The following is a 26,211-nucleotide window of genomic DNA, read 5'->3' on the forward strand; positions in this document are numbered from 1 at the left end:
CTATACGACTCATGTTCGACCTTTCGGTCTCTTGTGTTCCGAGGACATGTCTGTACATGCTAGGCTCGTCAAGTCAACCTAAGTGTTTTGCATGTGTTCCGAGGCCATGTCTGTACATGCTAGGCTCGTCAACACCCGTTGTATTCGAACGTTAGAATCTATCACACCCGATCATCACGTGGTGCTTCGAAACAACGAACCTTCGCAACGGTGCACAGTTAGGGGGAACACGTCTCTTGAAATTTTATAAGGGATCATCTTACTTACTACCGTCGTTCTAAGCAAATAAGATGCATAACATGATAAACATCACATGCAATCAAATAGTGACATGATATGGCCAATGTCATCTTGCTCCTTTGATCTCCAAGACATATTGTAAAGATTTTAGACTAAGTTCATGGTAATTAAGTTCATCTAATCAAGTTATTCAATGAACTCCCACTCAGATAGACATCCCTCTAGTCATCTAAGTGAAACATGATCCGAGTTAACTAGGCCGTGTCCGATCATCACGTGAGATGGACTAGTCAAGATCGGTGAACATCTTCATGTTGATCGTATCTTCTATACGACTCATGCTCAACCTTTCGGTCTTCCGTGTTCCAAGGCCATGTCTGTACATGCTAGGCTCGTCAAGTCAACCTAAGTGTATTGTGTGTGTTCCGAAGCCATGTCTGTACATGCTAGGCTCGTCAACACCCATTGTATGCGAACGTTAGAATCTATCACACCCGATCATCACGTGGTGCTTCGAAACAACGAACCTTCGCAATGGTGCACAGTTAGGGGGGACACTTTCTTGAAATTATTATAAGGGATCATCTTACTTACTACCGTCGTTCTAAGCAAATAAGATGTAAAACATGATAAACATCACATGCAATCAAATACTGACATGATATGGCCATTATCATTTTGCTCCTTTGATCTCCATCTTCGGGGCGCCATGATCATCTTCGTCACCGGCATGACACCATGATCTCCATCATCATGATCTCCATCATTGTGTCTTCATGAAGTTTTCACGCCAACGATTACTTCTACTTCTATGGCTAACGCGTTTAGCAATAAAGTAAAGTAATTTACATGGCGTTATTCAATGACACGCAGGTCATACAAAAAATAAAGACAACTCCTATGGCTCCTGCCGGTTGTCATACTCATCGACATGCAAGTCGTGATTCCTATTACAAGAATATGATCAATCTCATACATCACATATATCATTCATCACATCTTCTGGCCATATCACATCACAAGGCACATGCTGCAAAAACAAGTTAGACGTCCTCTAATTGTTGTTGCAAGTTTTTACGCGGCTTCTATAGGTTTCTAGCAAGAACGTTTCTTACCTACGTAAAACCACAACGTGATATGCCAATTTCTATTTACCCTTCATAAGGACCCTTTTCATCGAATCCGTTCCGACTAAAGTGGGAGAGACAGACACCCGCTAGCCACCTTATGCAACTAGTGCATGTCAGTCGGTGGAACCTGTCTCACGTAAGCGTACGTGTAAGGTCGGTCCGGGCCGCTTCATCCCACAATGCCGCCGAAACAAGATAAGACTAGTAGCGGCAAGAAGAATTGACAACATCGATGCCCACAACTACTTTGTGTTCTACTCGTGCATAGAAACTACGCATAGACCTAGCTCATGATGCCACTGTTGGGGAACGTAGCAGAAATTCAAAATTTTCTACGCATCACCAAGATCAATCTATGGAGTAATCTAGCAACGAGAGGAAGGGGAGTGCATCTACATACCATTGTAGATCGCGATGCGGAAGCGTTGCAAGAACGCGGATGAAGGAGTCGTACTCGTAGCGATTCAGATCACGGTTGATTCCGATCTAAGCGCCGAACCACGGCGCCTCCGCGTTCAACACACGTGCAGCCCGGTGACGTCTCCCACGCCTTGATCCAGCAAGGAGAGAGGGAGAGGTTGGGGAAGACTCCGTCCAGCAGCAGCACGACGGCGTGGTGGTGGTGGAGGAGCGTGGCAATCCCGCAGGGCTTCGCCAAGCACCGCGGGAGAGGAGGAGGAGGGAGAGGGGTAGGGCTGCGCCGAAAGAGAGACGTTCTCATGTCTCTTGGGCAGCCCAAACCTCAACTATATATAGGGGGGAGGGGGCTGCGCCCCCCTCTAGGGTTCCCACCCCAAGAGGAGGCGGCCAGCCCTAGATCTCATCAAGGGGGCGGCCAAGGGGAGGAGAGGGGGGCGCCCCACTAGATGGGCCCTAAGGCCCATCTGGACCTAGGATTTGCCCCCTCCCACTCTCCCATGCGCTTGGGCCTTGGTGGGGGGGCGCACCAGCCCACCTGGGGCTGGTCCCCTCCCACACTTGGCCCACGCAGCTTTCTGGGGCTGGTGGCCCCACTTGGTGGACCCCCGGGACCCTCCCGGTGGTCCCGGTACATTACCGATATCACCCGAAACTTTTCCGGTGACCAAAACAGGACTTCCCATATATAAATCTTTACCTCCGGACCATTCCGGAACTCCTCGTGACGTCCGGGATCTCATCCGGGACTCCGAACAACATTCGGTAACCACATACATACTTTCCCTATAACCCTAGCGTCATCGAAGCTTAAGCGTGTAGACCCTACGGGTTCGGGAACCATGCAGACATGACCAAGACGTTCTCCGGTCAATAACCAACAGCGGGATCTGGATACCCATGTTGGCTCCCACATGTTCCACGATGATCTCATCGGATGAACCACGATGTCGGGGATTCAATCAATCCCGTATGCAATTCCCTTTGTCTATCGGTATGTTACTTGCCCGAGATTCGATCGTCGGTATCCCGATAGCTTGTTCAATCTCGTTACCAGCAAGTCTCTTTACTCGTTCCGTAACTCACATCATCCCGTGATCAACTCCTTGGTCACATTGTGCACATTATGATGATGTCCTACCGAGTGGGCCCAGAGATACCTCTCCGTTTACACGGAGCGACAAATCCCAGTCTCGATTCGTGCCAACCCAACAGACACTTTCGGAGATACCTGTAGTGCACCTTTATAGCCACCCAGTTACGTTGTGACGTTTGGTACACCCAAAGCATTCCTACGGTATCCGGGAGTTGCACAATCTCATGGTCTAAGGAAATGATACTTGACATTAGAAAAGCTCTGAGCAAACGAACTACACGATCTTGTGCTAGGCTTAGGATTGGGTCTTGTCCATCACATCATTCTCCTAATGATGTGATCCCGTTATCAACGACATCCAATGTCCATGGTCAGGAAACCGTAACCATCTATTGATCAACGAGCTAGTCAACTAGAGGCTTACTAGGGACATGGTGTTGTCTATGTATCCACACATGTATCTGAGTTTCCTATCAATACAATTCTAGCATGGATAATAAACGATTATCATGAACAAGGAAATATAATAATAACCTATTTATTATTGCCTCTAGGGCATATTTCCAACATGGTGTCGTCTCAACGAATTTAGATGGTGCCCTATTTAACGTGAATGCAGCCGTCTCTAAAGCATAACCCCAAAACGATAGCGGTAAATCAGTAAGAGACATCATAGATCGCACCATATCTAATAAAGTACAGTTACGACGTTCGGACACACCATTACGCTGTGGTGTTCCAGGTGGTGTGAGTTGCGAAACTATTCCACATTGTTTCAAATGAAGACCAAACTCATAACTCAAATATTCTCCTACACGATCAGATCGTTGAAACTTTATTTTCTTGTTACGATGATTTTCCACTTCACTCTGAAATTCTTTGAACTTTTCAAATGTTTCAGACTTATGTTTCATTAAGTAGATATACCCATATCTGCTCAAATCATCTGTGAAGGTCAAAAAATAATGATACCCGCCGCGAGCCTCAACACTCATTGGACTGCATACATCAGTATGTATTATTTCCAATAAGTCAGTTGCTCGCTCCATTGTTCCGGAGAACGGAGTCTTAGTCATCTTGCCCATGAGGCATGGTTCGCAAGCATCAAGTGATTCCGAAAGTCCATCAGCATGGAGTTTCTTCATGCGCTTTACACCAATATGACCTAAACGGCAGTGCCACAAATAAGTTGCACTATATTAACTTTGCATCTTTTGGCTTCAATATTATGAATATGTGTATCGCTACAATCAAGATTCAATAGAAATAGACCACCCATCAAGGGTGCATGACCATAAAAGATATTACTCATATAAATAGAACAACCATTATTCTCTGATTTAAATGACTAACCGTCTCGCATCAAACAAGATCCAGATATAATGTTCATGGTCAGCGTTGGCACCAGATAACAATTATTCAGGTCTAAAACTAATCCCGACGGTAGATGTAGAGGTAGTGTGCCGACGGCGATCACATCGACTTTGGAACCATTTCCCACGTGCATCGTCACCTCGTCCTTAGCCAATCTTCGTTTAATCCGTAGCCCCTGTTTCGAGTTGCAAATATGAGCAACAGAACCAGTATGAAACACCCAGGTGCTACTACGAGCATTAGTAAGGTACACATCAATAACATGTATATCAAATATACCTTTCACTTTGCCATCCTTCTTATTTGCCAAATACTTGGGGCAGTTCCGCTTCCAGTGACCAGTCCCTTTGCAGTAGAAGCACTCAGTCTCAGGCTTAGGTCCAGACTTGGGCTTCTTCCCGGGAGTAGCAACTTGCTTGCTATTCTTCTTGAAGTTCCCCTTCTTCCCTTTGCCCTTTTTCTTGAAACTAGTGGTCTTGTTAACCATCAACACTTGATGCTCCTCCTTGATTTCTACCTCCGCAGCCTTTAGCATTGCGAAGAGCTCGGGAATAGTATTTTCCATCCCTTGCATATTATAGTTCATCACGAAGCCTTTATAGCTTCGTGGCAGTGATTGAAGAACTCTGTCAATGACACTATCATCAGGAAGATTAACTCCCAGCTGAGTCAAGTGGTTATGGTACCCAGACATTCTCAGTATGTATTCACTGACAGAACTATTCTCCTCCATCTTGCAGCTATAGAACTTGTTGGAGACTTCATATCTCTCAGCTCGGACATTTGCTTGAAATATTAACTTCAACTCCTGGAACATCTCATATGCTCCATGACGTTCAAAACGTCTTTGAAGTCCCGATTCTAAGCCGTAAAGCATGGCACACTGAACTATCGAGTAGTCATCAGATTTGCTTTGCCAGACGTTCATAACGTCCGGAGTTGCTCCTGCAGCGGGTCTTGCACCTAGCGGTGCTTCCAGGACGTAATTCTTTTGTGCAGCAATGAGGATAACCTCAAGTTATGGACCCAGTCCGTGTAATTGCTACCATCATCTTTCAACTTAGCTTTCTCTAGGAACGCATTAAAATTCAAGGGAACGGTAGCACGAGCCATTGATCTACAACAACATAGACATGCAAAAACTATCAAGTACTAAGTTCATGGTAAATTAAAGTTCAATTAATCATATTATTTAAGAACTCCCACTTAGATAGACATCCTCTAGTCATCTAAATGATCACGTGATCCATATCAACTAAACCATGTCCGATCATCACGTGAGATGGAGTAGTTTTCAATGGTGAACATCTCTATGTTGATCATATCTACTATATGATTCATGTTCGACCTTTCGGTCTCAATGTTCCGAGGCCATATCTGCATATGCTAGGCTCGTCAAGTTTAACCCGAGTATTCTGCGTGTGCAAAACTGGCTTGCACCCGTTGTATGTGAGCGTAGAGCTTATCACACCTGATCATCACGTGGTGTCTCGGCACGACGAACTGTAGCAACGGTGCATACTCAGGGGGAGCACTTATACCTTGAAATTTAGTGAGGGATCATCTTATAATGCTACCGCCGTTCTAAGCAAAATAAGATGCATAAAAGATAAACATCACATGCAATCAAAATATGTGACATGATATGGCCATCATCATCTTGTGCCTTTGATCTCCATCTCCAAAGCACCATCATGATCTCCATCGTCCCCGGCTTGACACCTTGATCTCCATCGTAGCATCGTTGTCATCTCGCCAACTATTGCTTCTACGACTATCGCTGCCGCTTAGAGATAAAGTAAAGCAATTACATGGCGATTGCATTTCATACAATAAAGCGACAACCATAAGGCTCCTGCCAGTTGCCGATAACTTTTACAAAACATGATCATCTCATACAACAATTTATATCTCATCACGTCTTGACCATATCACATCACAACATGCCCTGCAAAAACAAGTTAGACGTCCTCTACTTTGTTGTTGCAAGTTTTACGTGGCTGCTACGGGCTTCTAGCAAGAACCGTTCTTACCTACGCATCAAAACCACAACGAATTTTCGTCAAGTGTGTTGTTTTAACCTTCAACAAGGACCGGTCGTAGTCAAACTCGATTCAACTAAAGTTGCAGAAACAGACACCCACTAGCCACCTGTGTGCGAACCACGTTGGTAGAACTAGTCTCATGAACGTGGTCATGTAATGTCGGTCTGGGCCGCTTCATCCAACAATACCGCTGAATCAAAGTAAGACGTTGGTGGTAAGCAGTATGACTATTATCGCCCACAACTCATTGTGTTCTACTCGTGCATATATCATCTACGCATAGACCAGGCGCTGATGCCACTGTTGGGGAACGTAGTAATTCAAAAAAAATCCTACGATCATGCAAGATCTATCTAGGAGATGCATAGCAACGAGACGGGAGAGTGTGTCCATGTACCCTCGTAGACCGAAAGCGGAAGCGTTTAGTAACGCGGTTGATGTAGTCGAACGTCTTCACGATCCAACCGATCCAAGTACCAAACGTACGGCACCTCTGTGTTCAGCACACGTTCAACACAATGACGTCCCTCGAGCTCTTGATCCAGTAGAGGGTCGAAGGAGAGTTTCGTCAGCACGACAGCGTGGCAACGGTGATGATGAAGTTACCGGCGCAGGGCTTCGCCTAAGCACTACGACGATATGACTGAGGTGTTAAACTATGGAGGGGGGCACCGCACACGGCTAAGAGATTGTCTGTTGTGCTTTGGGGTGCCCCCCTTCCCAGGTATATAAAGGAGGGGGAAGGAGGAGGCCGGCCAAGGGGAGGCGTGCCATGGGGGGGAGTACTACTAGGACTCCAAACCTAGTAGGATTCGGCCCCCCTCCTTCCATCTTACGGAGAGGGGAAAGGGGAAAGGAGGGAGAGGGAGAAGGAAAGGGGGGCCGCGCCCCCACTCCTTTTCCAATTCGGTTTGGGCAGGGGGAGGCGTGCGCCACCTCATGGCCCTTCTTCCCTCTCTCCACTAAAGCTCAATAAGGCCCATTAACTTCCCAGGGGTTCCGATAGCCTCCCGGTACTCCGATAAATCCCCGAACCTTATCGGAACCATTCCAATGTCCATATATAACCTTCCAATACATGAATTTTACCTCTCGGCCATTTCGAAACTCCTCGTCATGTCCGTGATCTCATCTGGGACTCCGAACAATCTTCGGTTATCAAATCACATAACTCATAATACAAATCGTCATCGAACGTTAAGCGTGCGGACCCTACGGGTTCGAGAACTATGAAGACATGACCGAGACACATCTCTGGTCAATAACCAATAGTGGAACCTAGATGCTCATATTGGCTCCTACATATTCTATGAAGATCTTTATTGGTCAAACCGCATAACAACGTACGTTGTTCCCTTTGTCATCGGTATGTTACTTGCCCGAGATTCGATCGTCGGTATCATCATACCTAGTTCAATCTTGTTACCGGAAAGTCTCTTTACTCGTTCCGTAATGCATCATCCCGCAACTAACTCATTAGTCACATTGCTTGCAAGGCTTATAGTGATGTGCATTACCGAGAGGGCCCAGAGATACCTCTCCTATACACAGAGTGACAAATCCTAATCTTGATCTATGCCAACCCAACAAACACCTTCAGAGACACCTGTAGAGCATCTTTATAATCACCCAGTTACGTTGTGACGTTTGATAGCACACAAGGTGTTCCTCCGGTATTCGGGAGTTGCATAATCTCATAGTCAGAGGAACATGTATAAGTCATGAAAAAAGCAATAGCAATAAAACTGAACGATCATTATGCTAAGCTAACGGATGGGTCTTGTCCATCACATCATTCTTTAATGATGTGATCCCGTTCATCAAATGACAACACATGTCTATGGTCAGGAAACATAACCATCTTTAATCAACGAGCTAGTCTAGTAGAGGCATACTAGGGACACTTTGTTTTGTCTATGTATTCACACATGTACTAAGTTTCCGGTTAATACAATTCTAGCATGAATAATAAACATTTATCATGATATAAGGAAATATAAATAACAACTTTATTATTGCCTCTAGGGCATATTTCCTTCACGGACACCCTGTCCGGTTGATCACTCTTCTCCCTTTGATTGAGCCCTTGAAGTTGAGAATATGCCCCACTTGCCGGTCCATTTCCTCTTGCATGCTCATGAGCATAATCATGTCCACTTCTTCGTCTGAATCCGACGAATCGATGAATTCATCTTGAATCATTTGGTCAAGCTCCGTCGGTCCATACTCCTCGTCCGACGAAGCATCGGAATCCATCGTTTTACCTAAAAAAATCACAAAAAATCCGGTCGAACAATGTGTCGAACACATAAAGTGCAAGGGGGGAAAGAGAGTTGCCGGACGTACCAAGGTGGCGTCCGAGCCGGCGACGACGTCCCCCGTGGCGAGGACGGGAGGGCTCTTCCGGAGCTGGCGGCGGAGAGCCTGGGAACGGCTGCGGAGCGGGCGCGGCGGCTGAGCGCGAGACGGATGCCGCGAAGGAGGAAGAAGAGAGGAGATAGCAAATGGATCCGGCTGGTCTTCGGGGTGGATTTGGTGCAATTTAGGGTGGGGTCGGGCTGTCGGTCCGACATGACGGGCGTGCCTGGACGTGCCCGGGCGCCCCAATATCCGCCCCATATTTGTGCTGGATATGGAGAGTGCCAGTACGTTTGAGGCCCGTTTAAGGAGCCCGTATGGGTCAAAAAATCGTGACCGGACAATGACCGGGTGGCCCGTTCTGGCATATGAGGTGGGTTTGAGGTGCCCGGCTATATATGCTCTGAGGAAGCCCAGATTGCTTGGAAGGCAAAACTTAAGAAACCGAGATTAAATTAGCACAGAAATGGTACGTAGTACCAGGGAAGTACCCAAGGACATGTCAGGAAAAAAGGTACCGAAGGAGAAACGCATCAACTTGACACGTTGCTTGGAAATTGGAAGGCAAAACGAGAGAGGCCGAGATTAAATGAGCACAGAAATGGCACGTAGCAGTACCAGCTACCAGGGAAGTACCCAAGGACATGTTTAAAAAAAAGGACAACGCTAACGCCCACATGTGTGGTGGGAGCCAAACCCGCCCACACGCCCTATAGCACACAGACTATGCCATGTCACGGCATGCATACATGTGGAAATCTTTTTGGATTTTCTGTTTTTAAAATGTTTTATCTTTTAAATGAAAAGTCCGATTGAAGATCCGTTTTCACCATTAAATCCCTCGCGACGAGATTTTCAAAACTAGATCTCATATCAATATATTTCGACGAAATTTTTTTGGTTAAAAGTTGCCGTGTCTATTGCACATGAATTGCCATGATGTTTACACTGAAGTTGCCATGATATGTTTCAGCTATTTTTTTCTACATTTAAAAGTAAATTTTGACATATTATAAAACGGGGAATTAAGAAACTAGACTTGCCATGCACCATAAATTAAAATTGCCACGATACATGCACATAAAATTGCCATGGTTCATACAAAAAAATATTTTCAGTCTAAGCACTATGGCAACTACAGTGTAAAATCATGGCAACTTTTGGGCAAAAAAAATCATCGAAACATATCTACAATGGGTCTAGTTTTGAAGATCTCGTCGAGACGGATTTAATGGTGAAAACGGATTTTTAATTCGTTTTTTTTATTAGGAGATAAAACATTTTTAAGCCCAAAACCAAAAAGATTTCTGCTGATGTCATCTGTTCATACGTGGCAAAATGAGTGGTGATGGAGACGTGTGGGCTATGTGCAAACGCCCACATGTGTGGGCGTTAGTTTTTCCGAAGAAAAAAAAAAGTACCGAAGGAGACAAACGCATCAACTTGATACGGGATACAGGACCACGCATGAGCACATGCACGGTCTACTGGCCAGCGTTGCCAATACGCTGGGCAATTACGACGGGAAGCAGTAACCGCCAGCTGACCAGTGCCCTAGGACAGGAGATCTAGAGCATTTTCAGTCGCATAATTATCACCGTTTATCTGCATTTCAGGGCCCTTGGGGGAAAATCATCATATTAGAACACAAACAGGTCAAACTGCACATTTTATTCCAAGAGAAGCTCGAGCATACGATTGGAGCATGGTGACCGGTGAATAGCCAAATGAAAAATGCTTGAAAAAAAATAGGAAATGGAGATTCATCGATGCAAAGCCGCCGCAACTATGCTTATTAGCGTCAGCTAAACTCATGTCATGATGCCTTGATCAATCATCGTAATCGTGGCGGCGGCGGTTGTTCCCGCGACGCTGCTTCCTATCATCGTCGTCGTCCTCATCATCATCGTGCTTGTAACGTGGCTTCCTATCATCATCGTCGTCGTCGTCATCGCGCTTCTTGTAACGCGGCTTTCTGTCATCGTCGTCATCGTCGTCGTCATCACGTTTCTTGTAGCGCGGCCTCCTCTCATGGTCGTCGTCGTCGTCATCGTCGCACTTCTTGTGCCGTGGCTTCCTCTCATCATCGTCGTCGTCGTCGCGCTTCTTGTACCGCGACCGCCTCTCATCGTCGTCGTCGTCGTCCTGCAGAAAAATACAGCAAGAGATGATTTTCAGGGGAACGGAGTCAACGGTGTCTGTGGGCCCATACATTCCGAAACGTAACAAAGTCCGTGGCCGGGATGGGCACTCACATTCTTCTTGCGGCCGTAGCTGGGCCGGTCGTCGTCGTCGCCGTGGGACGGCTTTGGCTTCCGGTACGCACCACCGTCGTCGTCGTCGTCGTCGTGCGCCTTCCTCCCGTGCCCGTAACCAGCAGCGGAGCCGTGTGACTCCTCCGGCCTCCTCCCGTGCCCCGCGGAGCCGTGGCTGTCCTGGTCCTGCGGCCTCCTGCGGTGCTGCTCGGCCGCGCCGTGGCTGTCGTACGATGACGACGAGGTGGAGGCGGTGGAGATGGGGTAGCAGATCTCGTCGGAGGGCGGGAGGGCGCGGCCGAAGGTGAGGGTGATGTCGTAGCCGCCGCCGTAGGGGGTGGGGTCGTGCTCGTCGAAGTCGGCCACCTCGTCGGCCTGGGCGCCGCCCCAGAAGATGCTCGCCATCCCGTGCGCACGTTCGTCCGCGTCTGCGGGAGGCTCCGGAGAGGGGTCGAATGGGATCGGCTAGCACGGGAAGAAGAAAGAGGATCGCGCGGGCCGCTCGGGGAGTTTCCATGGCTGGGAATCGGTCAAGCGGAGATGGGTGCGGAAGCAGCGCGCGTCCTCTTTTCCCCGCCCGCGGATCGCGGCGACTGGCGAAGGACCAATGGTTCCTCTCGCTCCATTTGCCGCTGCCTGATGACCGTCGAGATGTGCAGCTAACGGCACGACGCACGTACTTGTTGCCTGTAAATAGCAGCACAGCAGCAGGTGAGAGTATGCAGTGAAACACCAGAACGGAACCGACAGATCACAAACTGAGCAAGCTTTTCATCTTTTTCTTCCTTTTGGTTCTGACTGACACCTGACAGCATTACATTACATGTGTTGGCACATATAGCCACCATTTGGTGGAAACACAAGAGGGAAATGGAGGGAGGAGAGGAGAGATGGTATGAGCAAAGCCCTCCGTTCAACTGTTACGAAACACAAGAGGGAAATGGAGGAGAGGAGGAGAGATGGTATGAGCAAAGCCCCCTGTTCCGCCCGCCACGTCAGTTCCTTGTTCAACTGTTACATGGTCTGACAGTGTCCGTCTTCGTGAATGGATCGATGACAGGCGGGCTTAATACGGCTCATGCCACTGTTGGGACGAACTTACATCTTTACAGGAAAGCAAACGGACCAACATCACGCACGCTCTTTACTCTGCACACGCATTTGGTGTAACTGTACAAAAAACAATTCCTGTAGGTATGGACGTTGGGCAGCTGCTAATCTTCGTTTTTCTCTACCCCTCTGCCTGCTGTACTCTCTGCCTTGGTGCTTGGTTCGCGGGTACGGGCTTCAGTAATGGTTTTAATGCAGCCATGATCTCCGCAAATGAAGGCCGCGCCCTTGGGTCCCTGCAGCAAATACAGGAGGCATGAACATTCAGACTACTAGGAATTGTACATTTGCCGAACAAGAATTCAGATGCCGATTACGAAGGCCCAATGTGCAATATTTTGAAATTGCAACCGAGCGGATTAGGCATACTAACGTCTGCCAGCATCTTGTTATGATCTCTGCTACGGCGGGGTCGACGTTGTCTGGAATATCAAGGCGGCGACTCTGAAACCCAACTGCTCCAACGACTTGCATTGCGTTCATACCTTCCCAAGGCTGTTGTAGCGTACAAAGTTCCCACAGTATGACACCGTAACTAAAGACATCGCATCTGCCAACATACACAACCATTTCAGCAAGCACAAATTTATGTGATATATGAATACATATGAACTGGGTTTTAAGCAGTAGACTAACTTCTCATCTGATGGTTCATTACGTAGAACTTCCGGTGCCATCCACTCGGCCTGCACACCAACGCACACATTTAGTAATATGGATGGTAGAGCACTTGAACCACCTAGATGCAAACTAGAACGCCTACATGTAACATAATCAAGTTTTGTTTTACGCCAATGTACAAGAATTATCTGATATAAGTGCAACAAAATTTGAAGACACTTAATCCCGTGCGCTACCATAAGTACATTAGCGAACTATGTGACTACACCACTAGGCGCTAGCTATTTGTGGACTTTGAACTAAAATAGTTTAGTATAATATAAAAGGGGTCACTTTTTTGCAAAAATAAATAAATAAAGGGGGTCGCTTGTGTGTGTTTTTAGCAATTGGCTTCCTGATGTCTTCCCAGCCGTTCAATGGCATTCGTTTATTAAGAGAGGAGAGAACGGTTTCCGGAACTGGAGAACCCGTACACTTCAACAAAATTTAAACATGCAGAAGGAAGTTCATCTATACTCTCCCACAGACGGAAATATGCAGTAGCTTAAAGCTTAGAGCACTGCTCACACAAAATAAAAGTTATACAGAAATTGCAGGATCATGCAAGCTTACTGTTCCAGCTGTTGATCTTGATGATAGGAAGGTATTGTTCTTCATTCTTGATAGGCCAAAATCACAAACCTAAACGCAAAAAGTTATATAGCTTGCAATAAAAACAGAGCACAGAATGCCATTGATATAATGGAACTTGTGTGTTACCTTCACAACCCAGTTCTTGTCAACCAGTAGATTTGGAGATTTCAGGTCTCTATGGACTATAACTGGTGTGCAATTATGCAGATAATTCATACCTCGTGCCTACAGACCATCGGAAGCAAGTTAGTAAGCAATATATTAGCTGTATTTGGTGCCTGCATTTGTCAACAACTTACAGACATATATACTTAAAGCATGTATTGGTCTTACCACATCAAGTGCCATTCTTAACCGCCTCTTTTCATCCAACAGGTTGTTAGGTCGATGAATCAACCGGAACAAGCTACCTCTGTAATACCAATAGCACACCTAGTAATTAGTAAATACTGTGAACTCATTTAAAGGATGTTATGGAACTAAAGCGGACATAATTTATAGATGAAAGAGGAGGGGGGGCTGTTACATTTGTTCTCTACTATTTATATCAGCCTCCAAATCATTTCATGTTTATTTCTGAACAGATAACTGTATCCTTAATAGAATCACTTGTCAGCAATCTAATGTGCGCTCCTTAAAGGGGGTTGCTGACGAGCATTCTGGAATGTGTGAGATACTTGTCTGTTCTCACTTAATGTTAAATTAGCTCGACTTACAAACTGCTCTCACTTAATTTAAATTAGCTCGACTTACAAAGCAAGCTAGGTTATTAAAACATTACATGATCGAGAAGATGAGATCAAAACAATGACACCCAGAAAACATAGAACAAAATTATTGTCCGGAGCAAAATCATAACAAACTAATTATTCAAGAATTCGACACTTGTAAGGATAAATGATTGATTAATTCCTTTGTGTCAATTGCTTCAGCATTTTCCATTTTAACATAAAACAGTGAATTCTAGAAAATCCATGAGCAACATGCCGCGTATAAATTTAAGTAAAACTAGTTCAGAAGAAGTTGTCAGAAAGAAAAACATCTTCATGATACGTCAAACTTTGCATCAAATGGTCAAGTGGCATGATGATCTTATGATGATAAACACGAGTCTCAAATAAAAAAAATTAAACCAAGAAAGCTACCTTGGAAGAAATTCGGTGACAATGGAAAGATTAGGCACCCGAGTGATAGCACCCATGAAAAGAACAACATTAGGATGACGTAACCGCTTCATTATTCGCACCTAGACATGAAGCAATTATCAGGATAACTGCATAAGAACAAACTTATTAAACCATTACTACACATGAAGGAAACAAACTGTGGTCAGGCTACTGACTTAATTTCTAGCAATAGCCTGCTTGAATTTGCACTCAATTAGTATGAATCTATTGTCAAAAGTAATTATCTAGAGAATATGGTGTAAACTCAACCAGTAAATCTACCATTACACATAATTTCTACTGCAATGCAGTACAATTTACAACAGCGCAGAAAAAATATGATTACTTCACAGAAACCTCGACGTTTGGCTTACAAAGTGCACACGCAGAGTGCATATGAAAGCCAACAGCACTGTACAACAGACATCAGGACATACTTACATAGGCATAATAAACACCAACAAAGCCGACATCACTGTACTTACATCTATTTATGCCATTTCGAATATAGAAAGCAGTTTACCTCAGCTTTAAATTCATCCAGAGCATCGCTCGAAATATCTTGTTGCAAAAACTTCTTGACTGCAACTTCCTATAGGCAAAGCAAGTTATTATTCTTTAAAAATGGCATTAAACAGAATATAAAAATTAAAGGGATTGCTAAATGATTAACACAACTCCGCCTATGTTGTTTCAACATAGCCGGTCCCAAGCCCGGGTAAAGGACGAGGGTTGTGATAGGCTTGGTGAGCCAACGTAAAAACTCAGCCACTCTTATGGAGATGAAACCCAAAAGATTTTCATTGGGGCGTAACCCTCTCAGCGATGCGCCACATCGGAACCCGGGTGTGGTGTCAAATGGGCAAGGGCCGGGCCCTCACCCCCCTGGTGGCGCGCCGTATCTTGATCTGGATACGGTGGCAAGCGAGCGAGGATCGGGTCGTCGCATCCTTAGTGGCGCTCTACATCGGCGCCCGGATGTAGTGGAAAATGAGCAAGGGTCTTCGCATCTGACTAGACGAGTGCGAAGGGTAAGGAAGCTAGCCGAGCCTAGGAGGATTCGCTTAGGTAGCTGGGACGTAGCGTCTCTGACAGGGAAGCTTCGGGAGCTAGTAGATGCAGCGGTGAGGAGAAGTGTTGATATCCTTTGCGCCCAAGAAACCAAATGGAGGGGACAGAAGGCGAAGGAGGTGGAGGATACCGGCTTCAAGTTGTGGTACACGGGGACGGCTGCAAAAAAAATGGCGTAGGCATCTTGATCAACAAGGGCCTCAAGTATGGAGTGGTAGACGTCAAGAGACGTGGGGACCGGATTATCCTAGTCAAGCTGGTAGTTGGGGACTTAGTTCTCAATGTTATCAGCGCGAATGCCCCGCAAGTAGGCCACAATGAGAATACCAAGAGGGAGTTCTGGGAAGGCCTGGAAGACATGGTTAGGAGTGTACCGATTGGCGAGAAGCTCTTCATAGGAGGAGACCTCAATGGCCACGTGGGTACATCTAACACAGGTTTTGAAGGGGTGCATGGGAGCTTTGGCTTTGCTCTAGCCTACGACAGCTTACGACAGCTAACACCCTTTTAGAAAGAGAGAATCGCATCTGGTGACTTTTAGTAGTGGCCAACACTCTAGCCAGGATTTCATCCTCTCGGGAAGACAAGATAGGCGTGCGTGCCTAGACTGTAAGGTTATACCTGGAGAGAGCAGCATAAGCTTGTGATTGCTGACTTTCGCTTTTGGATTCGTGTCCAGCAGGACAAGCGTGCCAAAGTCGCTAGAACGAAGTGGTGGAAGCTCAAGGGGAGGTAGCTCAGGCATTCAAGGAGAGGGTCATTAAGGAGGGCCCTTGGGAGGAAGGAGGGGATGCAGACAATGTGTGCATGAAGATGGCGACTTGCATTCGTAAGGGGGCCTCGGAGGAGTTTGGAGTGTCCAGGGGAAGGAGAAGCGAAGATAAGGATACCTGGCAGTGGAATGATGATGTCCAGAAGGCGATTAAAGAGAAGAAAGATTGTTTCAGACACCTATACCTGGATAGGAGTGCAGACAACATAGAGAAGCACAAGATGGCGAAGAAGGCCGCAAAGCGAGCTGTCAGTGAAGCAAGGGATCGGGCGTATGAGGACCTCTACCAACGGTTAGGCACGAAGGAAGGCGAAAGGAACATCTATAAGATGGCCAAGATCCAAGAGAGGAAGACGAGGGATATTGGCCATGTCAAATGCATCAAGACGGCAGACCAACTCTTGGTGAAGGACGAGGAGATTAAGCATAGATGGCGGGAGTACTTCGACAAGGTGTTCAATGGGGAGAATGAGAGTTCTACCATTGAACTGGACGACTCCTTTGACGAGACCAGCATGCGTTTTGTGCGGCGAATCCAGGAGTCTGAGGTCAAGGAGGCTTTGAAAAGGATGAAAGGAGGCAAGGCGATGGGCCCTGATTGTATCCCCATTGAGGTGTGGAAAGGCCTCGGGGACATAGCGATAGTATGGCTAACCAAGCTTTTCAACCTCATTTTTTGGGCAAAAAATATGCCAGAAGAATGGAGACGGAGTATATTAGTACCAATCTTCAAGAACAAGGGGGATGTTCAGAGTTGTACTAATTACCGTGGAATTAAGCTGATGAGCCATACAATGAAGCTATGGGAGAGAGTCATTGAGAACCGCTTAAGAAGAATGACAAGCGTGACCAAAAATCAGTTTGGTTTCATGCCTGGGAGGTCGACCATGGAAGCCATTTTCTTGGTATGACAACCTATGGAGAGATACAGGGAGCAAAAGAAGGACTTGCATATGATGTTCATTGACTTGGAGAAGGCCTATGATAAGATACCACGGAATGTCATGTGGTGGGCCTTGGAGAAACACGAAGTCCCAGCAAAGTACAGTACATTACCCTCATCAAGGACATGTACGAAAATGTTGTGACAAGTGTTCGAACAAGTGATGTCGACATTGATGACTTCCCGATTAAGATAGGACTGCATCAGGGGTCAGCTTTGAGCCCTTATCTTTTTGCCTTGGTGATGGATGAGGCACAAGGGATAGGATATCCCATGGTGTATGCTCTTTGCGGATGTGTGGTGCTAGTTGACGATAGTCGGACTAGGGTAAATAGGAAGTTAGAGTTATGGAGACAAACCTTGGAATCGAAAGGGTATAGGCTTAGTAGAACTAAAACCGAGTACATGATGTGCGGTTTTAGTACTAATAGGTGTGAGGAGGAGGAGGTTAGCCTTGATGGGCAGGTGGTGCCTCAGAAGGACACCTTTCGATATTTGGGGTCAATGCTGCAAGGAGGATGGGGGTATTGATGAAGATGTGAACCATCGAATCAAAGCCGGATGGATGAAGTGGCGCCAAGCTTCTGGCATTCTCTGTGATAAGAGAGTGCCACAAAGCTAAAAGGCAAGTTGTACAGGACGGCGGTTCGACCCGCAATGTTGTATGGCGCTGAGTGTTGGCCGACTAAAAGGCGACATGTTCAACAGTTAGGTGTGAAGGAGATGCGTATGTTGAGATGGATGTGTGGCCACACGAGGAAGGATCGAGTCCGGAATGATGATATACGAGATAGAGTTGGGGTAGCACAAATTGAAGAGAAGCTTGTCCAACATCGCTGAGATGGTTTGGGCATATTCAGCGCAGGCCTCCAGAAGCTCCAGTGCATAGCGGACGGCTAAAGCGTGCGGAGAATGTCAAGAGAGGTCGGGGTAGACCGAATTTGACATGGGGGAGTCCGTTAAGAGAGACCTGAAGGATTGGAGTATCACCAAAGAACTAGCTATGGAGAGGGGCGCGTGGAAGCTTGCTAACCATGTGCCAGAGCCATGAGTTGGTCGCGAGATCTTATGGGTTCACCTCTAGACTACCCCGACTTGTTTGGGACTAAAGGCTTTGTTGTTGTTGTTGTTGTTGCTAAATGATTAACACATAATGCTGAGCAAACATGAGGAATCTTCAAACTAACCAGGATGGTTACTGAAGCCTGTCACTATAAATATCACATTTCATTTCAAGGTCTGGGTGAAAACAGAAAGCAACAGGTGGCAAAAGTCTACTGGTAAAAATTTCCCTTTTGGTGCAAGGCTCAAACACTTAACACTATTTATTTACCTTTGTATCTCAGTGCAAGCATTTCACATTATGGAGGAGAAAAAGAACAAGATAGCGTTTTTTGCAGAATTTTAACTGACTTTCCTGATTGATAAATGTCAATGACACTGAAAATTAGAGACCTATAGTCTCAATGTTATAAGTCAACATTTCTTTCACATCAGTAGTCCCCATAGACAAAGAGAAGTTAAATTGGCTTCCTTATATTTCCTTTGCTCATTTAGCAATTGACATGGAACTAGTTAGTAAATTTGAAGACTATAAGAGCACATTTAAACTGAAAGACTTACTGTTCCATGCCATTCACCTCTATAAACTTCTCCAAATGATCCTGAAACACAAATTGGTTGCACGGAAATTAAAAACTCTGAAATCATTTTATGCTAACATCAGAGAATCATTACACACAGCCGCTGAAAAAATAATATGAGTAAGATAAAATTCATGTAAATAAATCAAGAGAGCGGTACCAAGGCCAATCCGTTCCCCGATTGCGATTTCTTCCAACTGCATCTCAAACTCTGCAACATCGTCTAGTGTAACTTCAGATTTTGCACTTTCTGTCCCGCTTGATTTATCTGAGGTTCTTTCAGCTTCCCGAGGAACTTCAGCAGAATCCCTTTCTTGATCTAGAGCATTATCTTGGCCATGACCAATTTCAGTGTGCTGTTTATCCCAAAAGTCATCTGCAGCTTTTTCAACTGATTCATTTCGTTCAGATGTGCTTGGTAAACTAAGTAGCTGATTACCAGGCTCCGAGTGTTCATATTGCTTGCTAACAGCAGCAGTTGTTGCAACAACTGCAGCTGCGGTAACGGTGGCTGCAGCTGCAACGGGCACATCAAATTTCATATCACTGTTAGATTTTGCGGCTGCGACAACCATCGAAGACGCTACCACTGCAGCAGTTGCAACAGCAGCAGCCGTGACAGGCAATTGCTTTGAGAGCTGTGACGGAGTTTCCTGGGGAGGTGCCGAAGGTTCATAATGAGAAAAATAGGGAGATGTGTTATCACGGATATCCGGATGGTGGTATATACCCAAACCCTCGACAGGTTTAAGTGAGTCCAGAAGTGCGCGGTGAGGTACAACTTTTGATTGGAGTTCATGCCCAGGACGATGAGACAGTGATGGGCCATGACCACGATCAGCATATTCCCTTGATCCAACCTCATTCATTCTCCTTTTCATTTCATCCTTGCTTTGAAATAGGGTGGCATCACACACAATTAGATCCTTTGGCTCCTCCATTGAATCTTCTGAAAACAAGTCAGGCGGTGCCACTACTCCATTTTCAAGTAAGACCTCATGGATTTTCCGTGCTAACTGTGGATTTTCCCTGGCAGCATGAATCATGTACTCTGAGATATCCTTTACTTTCATCCTCCGGAAACCCGTAGTGCTGCCCACTTCTGGGGAAGAAGGTGAACTTGACAGAGAGTTATTTGCACCAACTGGTTTTTCTTTGTTCTTTGGTGCCACCGCTTCTTCTGTGCCTCTACTTTCATTGATAAGAGGTTTATTTTCACTTGGGAATGTGCTAACCGATAAATTTTCAAAAGAACTTATCGTATTTTGTTGATTGCTTGTTTGACTAGTCGCGGCTCCATCTGTATCAGAAGGACCAACGTTGCTTGATGTCGATCTTCTGTCAAGTAGCTCATACTCAAAGGAATCACATGCAGAATTTGAGACTCCACTGTGAGAAGATCCCAAGTGATTGGCCGTATCAGCTTTGCTTAACTGATGGTTATCTGAGTAGGAACAGTCTTCAAATTCTGTAGACAAAACAGCACCCTCTGAAGGAATAACTGTGCCAGGATCTGTCACGAGATCAACGATGAATTCCCTGCAAAATGCAGCATGGCATAGAAGTTATGAAGTCTCTAATGCATCTTCTTTAGTTTTTTCTAGGTCCTAACATTTGGGTGAAGCAAGAAATCTAACCACGCACAGCACAATTATCCCATCAGATGTTTATATGTGCTACAGAATCTCATTTATGCTGACTGTGTGTGCAAAGGGTGTAATACCTTCCATCGTCATATTTCACAATGTTCAAAGCTCCATCATCCGATCCAGTGTACTGCCTTCCTTTCAGGAGTCGACAAGGGATATCAAGGCTATCAGCCAAAACCTACATCCAAGTGTGAAGAGGAAATAACTATTAGTACACCAGTGAGGTACCTATTGGACAAATGTCTTGCACAGTGTTTCCACATGTCAGTGAAGCAATTGTTAGCATACTAATGGATCGTTTTTTAACAATTGTTTCGCTCATGGTTTGCTGCATTATATCTATATATTTCATAGAGCAGCGAGGAAACGTTATCATCCATTTTGATATTAGAACAATGTGAAACAACAATGCTGATATGAAGTTCTGCATCAAATTACAGGGTGACAAACTAAAACATTACAACAGATATCCATGCTTAGCAAATTCTGTTTGTACAAAGATAGGACACGATTGGTCCCGCCATCTAAAAATGTTTAATATATTTGTAAATTACTGACCTTAAATAGCAGCGCGCGATGACGAGCTAGACCAGTTTTTAATTGGCCAAGAGGCACAACTACACTTCCAATACGTGCTCTCAGGGATCTGATCATATTCTGGTATTTTCTCGACGTGTTCTCAGGATCAAATATTAGTCCACCCATGTGGTTAGAAACTAAATTAGCAAGTTTCTGAATCAAAACATTGCCAACAAATTCTGAATTTCTCGATCGAAGTTCAACAGCAATGATTGAGGCCTTCTGCTCAAGTTTCATAAGCTCAGGATCTTCACCTCTGTGAACCAATACAGTTTCCCAGTTGACACTATTATGTGAAACTGGCTGTGCTCGCAGTTCACTCAGAGAGGGCATGTTTATCGATGCCGGCCCATTCCCAATGACGTAGAGATCATAAAAGCCATCTGTTATTTTGTCATCATAGCCAAGGGCGTAGAAATTCTGTGGAGCATGAACAAATATATCATATGGTATGTATCAGAATATGGTAAGGGTAGAATAAAAGTAATGAGCATTTGAGTATATAGAAACACCACAATACATGGTCTGTAAGAAACCCTATCGAAGATGCCATCCGTGTTCATTTATGGTCCATCAATTCCGTTTACAAAGTCGACATAGGATTCATGCATTATCAAGCAACAAATTAGTGATTACAAATAAGTATAAACATAGAAGAACTAATTTGCTGAAGGAGCTCCTACTGTTACCAGTCAACCGCTAATAATGGATCTACCAGCATCACACTCCGGAACACACACAAGAAATTATACTGTGGTGACTGTATACATGAAAGTCAGTATCAGATGTTCTCCTGCAACCCGAACTCCAAAGAATTCCTAGCAAGAGGTTAGTCCTTTTGGAAACTTCATTGAATTCATGGGTTTTCGGTATATGGCACAACGAAACAACTTCTGTTACTCCTGCTGGATTCAACATAATATCAGATTAGTGAGTTTTTCGGTCCCTATGGATTTAAACTTCTGTGTTCCAAAGTAACAACCCTTTGTTTAAAAGAGAGAGCTCCTACTGTTACGAATCTAACAAGGAATATACCAGCATCACGCTCTAGCTAGAAGACTAGGAAGCACACAGCAATGAGCATTATCATAATGGATGATCACAACTGCGATACGAGAAATATTATTGACAATCGGAATCGATCATGGAAGCAGGCAGGGCTAGATTGCTAACTGACCCAGTATCGGGCCGCGAGGACCTCAGCGAGGGAGCTCGCGGGGCGGCGGAAGCCCAGGCTCATCTGCTTGGCGACCTCGATCTCCATTTCCTCGGGGTTGTCCCGGGCGCTCATCTCCAGCACGAGCTGCAGCTGGAACTCCTCGAGGTCGTCCTCCTCCTTCTCCCTCTCCCGCTTCCTCTCCTCCGCCTCGGACGACTCCCTGATGACCCGCTCCTCCACCGCGTCCTCCTCCCGCGATCGCCGCCGCTCGCCCTCCTGCGAGAGCCTCCGCTCCATTCCCTCCTCCTGTGCGCGCCTCCTCTCGCCCACCGGCCCCGATGGCCGCCTGTCCTCCCCACCCGGCGACGCGGACGCCGACCCCTCCGCCTCCGCGGGGGGCGGGGGCGTCGGGGGAGGGGGCCGCGTCGGGACGGAGTCGAGCCAGCTGGACACCACCGAGGGCGGCTGCTGCTGCCGCTGCTCGGGGAGGAGGGGAGGGTGGCCCGCGCCTCCTCCGCCTCCGCCCCCTCCGCCGCTGCCCTTGCGGGGGAGCGGCGGGGCGGGCGGCGACGCGCCGTCCCCGGACCCCTCCCCGATGTGGAGCTTCCTGAAGAAGTTCTTCATGCCGCCTCCCTCCGCCGCCGCCGAAACGAAAGTCGCCGAGCAGCAGCAGCTATTGGGCGCCTACTGGTGTTGGTGGTGGGTGGGTGGATCCGACATGGCCACTGACGCGGGACGGACGGGGGTAACTTTAGCCAACTATTGACCCGCCTCGACGCCCCCCAGTGGCCGAGGCGTCATTAGTTTAAGCGTGCCGTTATCGCTAGCGACCTGCCGCTACACCGCATTTTTCTCTCGCTCCACGGCAGGTCGGTACCCCGTACCCGGCAGCGACCCCTCCCCGGCGGGGAAGGAAAGGGACCGGAGCGGGCTCGTTTACCAGAAACAGAAAGAGTCAGGGGTTTGGGCGCTAATTACCACCCGTTCTTCAGGATTTTTGGTAAGCTCGAATCGCTTGCGTCCTCCTGCAATGCGTGCAGTTATTATGGAAAGGCGTGCGGATGTCTCGTCGCGCGGTCCACGGTGTACGCTAAGCTAAGCCGGTTTCGTCTGACCGCAGAAATACGCAGGCCCGTGAGGCTGGCCTGTGGGGCGGGCGAACCCCTGGCCCGCGCGTCATCGAGCTGCTGCCGTGCGGGTGCGCTCCCGTGCGTGGTCGGTCTTGCCCGCCGAACGGGAGGTGATAAGCAGAAGAATGGAAAAAGAAAGCATGTTTGTTTAGTTGTGTGTAAGCAGAAGCAGACAAAGGGATAGATAACGCTGACAGCGCCACCCGACCTGCGTGGACCCGGCTCACGGCGGCCCGTTTGCTTGGCCGTCTGACATGGGTGGGCTGGTGGACAGGCCACTACGCTTGCCTGGCTAGGTAGTGGTGGCGGCGCCGCTCGTTCGTTCGCTCGTACAACGAGCACTTGACGGCACGGTCCCGCCCACCATTCACACTTGCTCCGCTAGCGCGTGGGTCCCGCTTGGGGCTGCTTTATCCTCCTCCCACTGACAGGCTGATCTGGCTGGTTTATGGGCCCACTTGCCATCTGCTGTTGGTGTAGTAGTGAACAGCCGGGCATTATCATGGCAACACACACGGCCTGCCTACGACCTTTTAGATCAACTCCAGCTCGCCGGGACAGCGCATTTGTCTGCTTTTTGTTCATTTGGGTCAGCCGTCCGCCCGGCGTTCGTCCAGTTTTGCATTTGAGTCGGCAGTGCACCCAACGCGCCGACTCATTTCATGTCCGCATTCAATTTTTAAATAAAAAAGGCCCACGGCCGATCATGCCAGCGGCCATGTCTCATGCCGGCACCATGTCAGCGCCGGCATACAATGCCGGCTTCAGAAAATATCACCACATTTCATGCTGGCGCACTCGCCAGCCGGCCGGCACAATGCCAGCACACACAAAATGGTGGGACTTGAGTTCGACCACGCCATCGCGGCTCCCGTGGTCATGCCGGCACACCTGCCGGCATACAAAAAAGATGGCCCTCGCCGCCATATATCACTCGTCGTCGAACTTGAGCATGTCGGCCTGCATCTTCTCGAACCACGGCCTCTTCCTTGGCGACACGGTGTTGAGATCCACCTTCATGATCTCCACCCCGGTCATCATGCTCGCGAGAGCCACTTCTTTCGCCTTGGTCTTGGCGTTGGCGGCCTCGATCTCTAACTTCTTGGCTTGCTTCTCCGCCTCGAGCTCGAACATCTTGGCTTGCTTCTCGGCGTCCAAATCAAGCCTCCTCCTTTGGATCTCCATGAAAGCATCCATTTGCTCCGCCTTGAAACGCCGGCGCTCCTCCTCCCTTGGTTCCTTATTCATCATGCCGTCCACGCTTGTGATCAAGGTGTTGGTGGCCGCATCTCGCTTGTCCTCCTTCTTGGAGTTGGTCTTCCCCCGCGGTCGTGCCGGCTCACCCTCCCCAACATCCTCCACGGCTTTCTTCCCCCCACGTGCCTTGAGTGCGGCATATTGCGCCTTGAACTTCTCCTCGTCCTTGATGACCCGATAACAATGGGAGAGGTTGAAGCACTTTCCATTGTGTTGAACCTTGAATGCCTCCAAAGCTTGAAATGCCTACAAAATGTTTCCATGCAAACATATGGGCAAGTGATATGCAAATGAACACGCAAAGGATGATCTTGATGACACAAAAGAGGGCGGCTTGCTTGCTATCATACCATGGCTTGCATGCCGATGCCGCTCATGGGGCGGGCCTTGACGCTCTCAAGGGTGGCGCAAAACTTGTTGCACTCTTGTTGGATCATCCTCCACCGCTTGGAAATGGAGACCCACCCGCACATGCTCACAAATTGGTAAGGTGGAAACTTCTTGCGCTCATGAAACTCTTGGTGGACACGAGTCCAAAAGGTTGAATGTTTTTGCTCGGCGCCCGTCTTGGGGTCTTGTCCAATCTCTCGCCAACACTCGCAAAGAAGCTTGTCCTCGGCAGCTGAGTACGCCTTCGTGCGCTTGCTCTTGCGCTTCGGCTTAGGACCGGCGGCTTGGTTGGCGAGCTCGTCCTCGAACAAAGGCTCCACTTCGATGTCGCACTTGTCCTCTTTCTCTAGCCCGTAGTCGTCCGGGAACTCGTGGTCGAGGGGGAAGCCGTCCAGGTCGATGCCGACCTGATCACGCATGAAGGCCGCCTGATCGGGATCATAGCCAGCGGCCGGCGTGAACGCCCCGCAGCCATCCTGGCTTTGTGTCTCGTCGGGATCGTAGCCAGCGCCCGGCGCACCACCCTCGAAGATGAGGTTCTGCATGTAGTCCTCGTCGACGGCGGACGGCATTTCCTCGAACAGGTTACGGGCGTCCGGGAGCCCGCCAGCCGGCGTCTGCCGCGCGCGTTTCCTCGTGTCGCCGGATGACGAGCTACCGACCACCGGGGTGGCGTTGAGGTCGATGGGCGCGAGCGCGGGGGTGGAAGGCGCGACCACGCTCACGTCGAGCGAGCACTCCCCGGAGAGGCGGGAGGCCTGCGGGTAGACGTGGAAGCCGGGGATCGGGTTGCAAGCCGACACGCAGGGTGAGTCGGGCAGCACCATCCGAGGAAAGTGCTACCTCTTGAGCACTGTGTTGGTTTTCCCTTGAATAGGAAAGGGTGATGCAGTAAAGTAGCGTAAGTACTTCCCTCAGTTTTTGAGAACCAAGGTATCAATCCAGTAGGAGACCACGCTCAAGTCCCTCGTACCTACACAAACAAATAAGAACCTTGCAACCAACGCGATAAAGGGGTTGTCAATCCCTTCACGGCCACTTGCAAAAGTGAGATCTGATAGAGATGATAAGATAATATTTTTGGTATTTTTATGATAAAGACTAGAAGTAAATAAAGCAAAATAAACAGTAATAGAAATAACGGTAGATTAATATGATAGAGAATAGACCCGG

General features: G+C 47.5%; 2 protein-coding genes across 3 annotated transcripts; both read right to left on the reverse strand.

Moving 5' to 3' along the window:
- Nucleotides 1–10,314: 10,314 nt before the first annotated feature.
- LOC123145504 (uncharacterized protein At5g39570) lies at nt 10,315–11,538 on the reverse strand. The gene is made up of 2 exons (XM_044564930.1): nt 10,916–11,538; nt 10,315–10,805 (listed from the first exon to the last, which is right to left on the reverse strand). Exons 1-2 carry the CDS (start codon nt 11,318–11,320, stop codon nt 10,491–10,493), a joined length of 720 nt encoding a protein of 239 aa, XP_044420865.1. The 5' UTR covers nt 11,321–11,538; the 3' UTR covers nt 10,315–10,490.
- A 342-nt stretch (nt 11,539–11,880) lies between these two features.
- On the reverse strand, nt 11,881–23,024 carry LOC123145505 (probable serine/threonine-protein kinase SIS8). 2 transcript variants are annotated; one of them, XM_044564931.1, is made up of 13 exons: nt 22,280–23,013; nt 21,082–21,522; nt 20,598–20,701; nt 19,035–20,413; nt 18,855–18,895; nt 14,969–15,037; nt 14,425–14,525; nt 13,613–13,691; nt 13,406–13,504; nt 13,259–13,327; nt 12,662–12,711; nt 12,399–12,575; nt 11,881–12,261 (listed from the first exon to the last, which is right to left on the reverse strand). In XM_044564931.1, exons 1-13 carry the CDS (start codon nt 22,883–22,885, stop codon nt 12,147–12,149), a joined length of 3,330 nt encoding a protein of 1,109 aa, XP_044420866.1. In that variant the 5' UTR covers nt 22,886–23,013; the 3' UTR covers nt 11,881–12,146. The 2 variants fall into 2 exon arrangements, 1 of the variants encoding a protein (XP_044420866.1); XR_006472311.1 differs by lacking the exons at nt 11,881–12,261; nt 12,399–12,575 and having other exon boundaries at nt 13,613–13,711; nt 22,280–23,024.
- Nucleotides 23,025–26,211: the final 3,187 nt, after the last annotated feature.

This window comes from Triticum aestivum, chromosome 6D (assembly GCF_018294505.1).
Source record: "Triticum aestivum cultivar Chinese Spring chromosome 6D, IWGSC CS RefSeq v2.1, whole genome shotgun sequence".
NCBI classification, from domain to species: Eukaryota; Viridiplantae; Streptophyta; class Magnoliopsida; order Poales; family Poaceae; genus Triticum; species Triticum aestivum.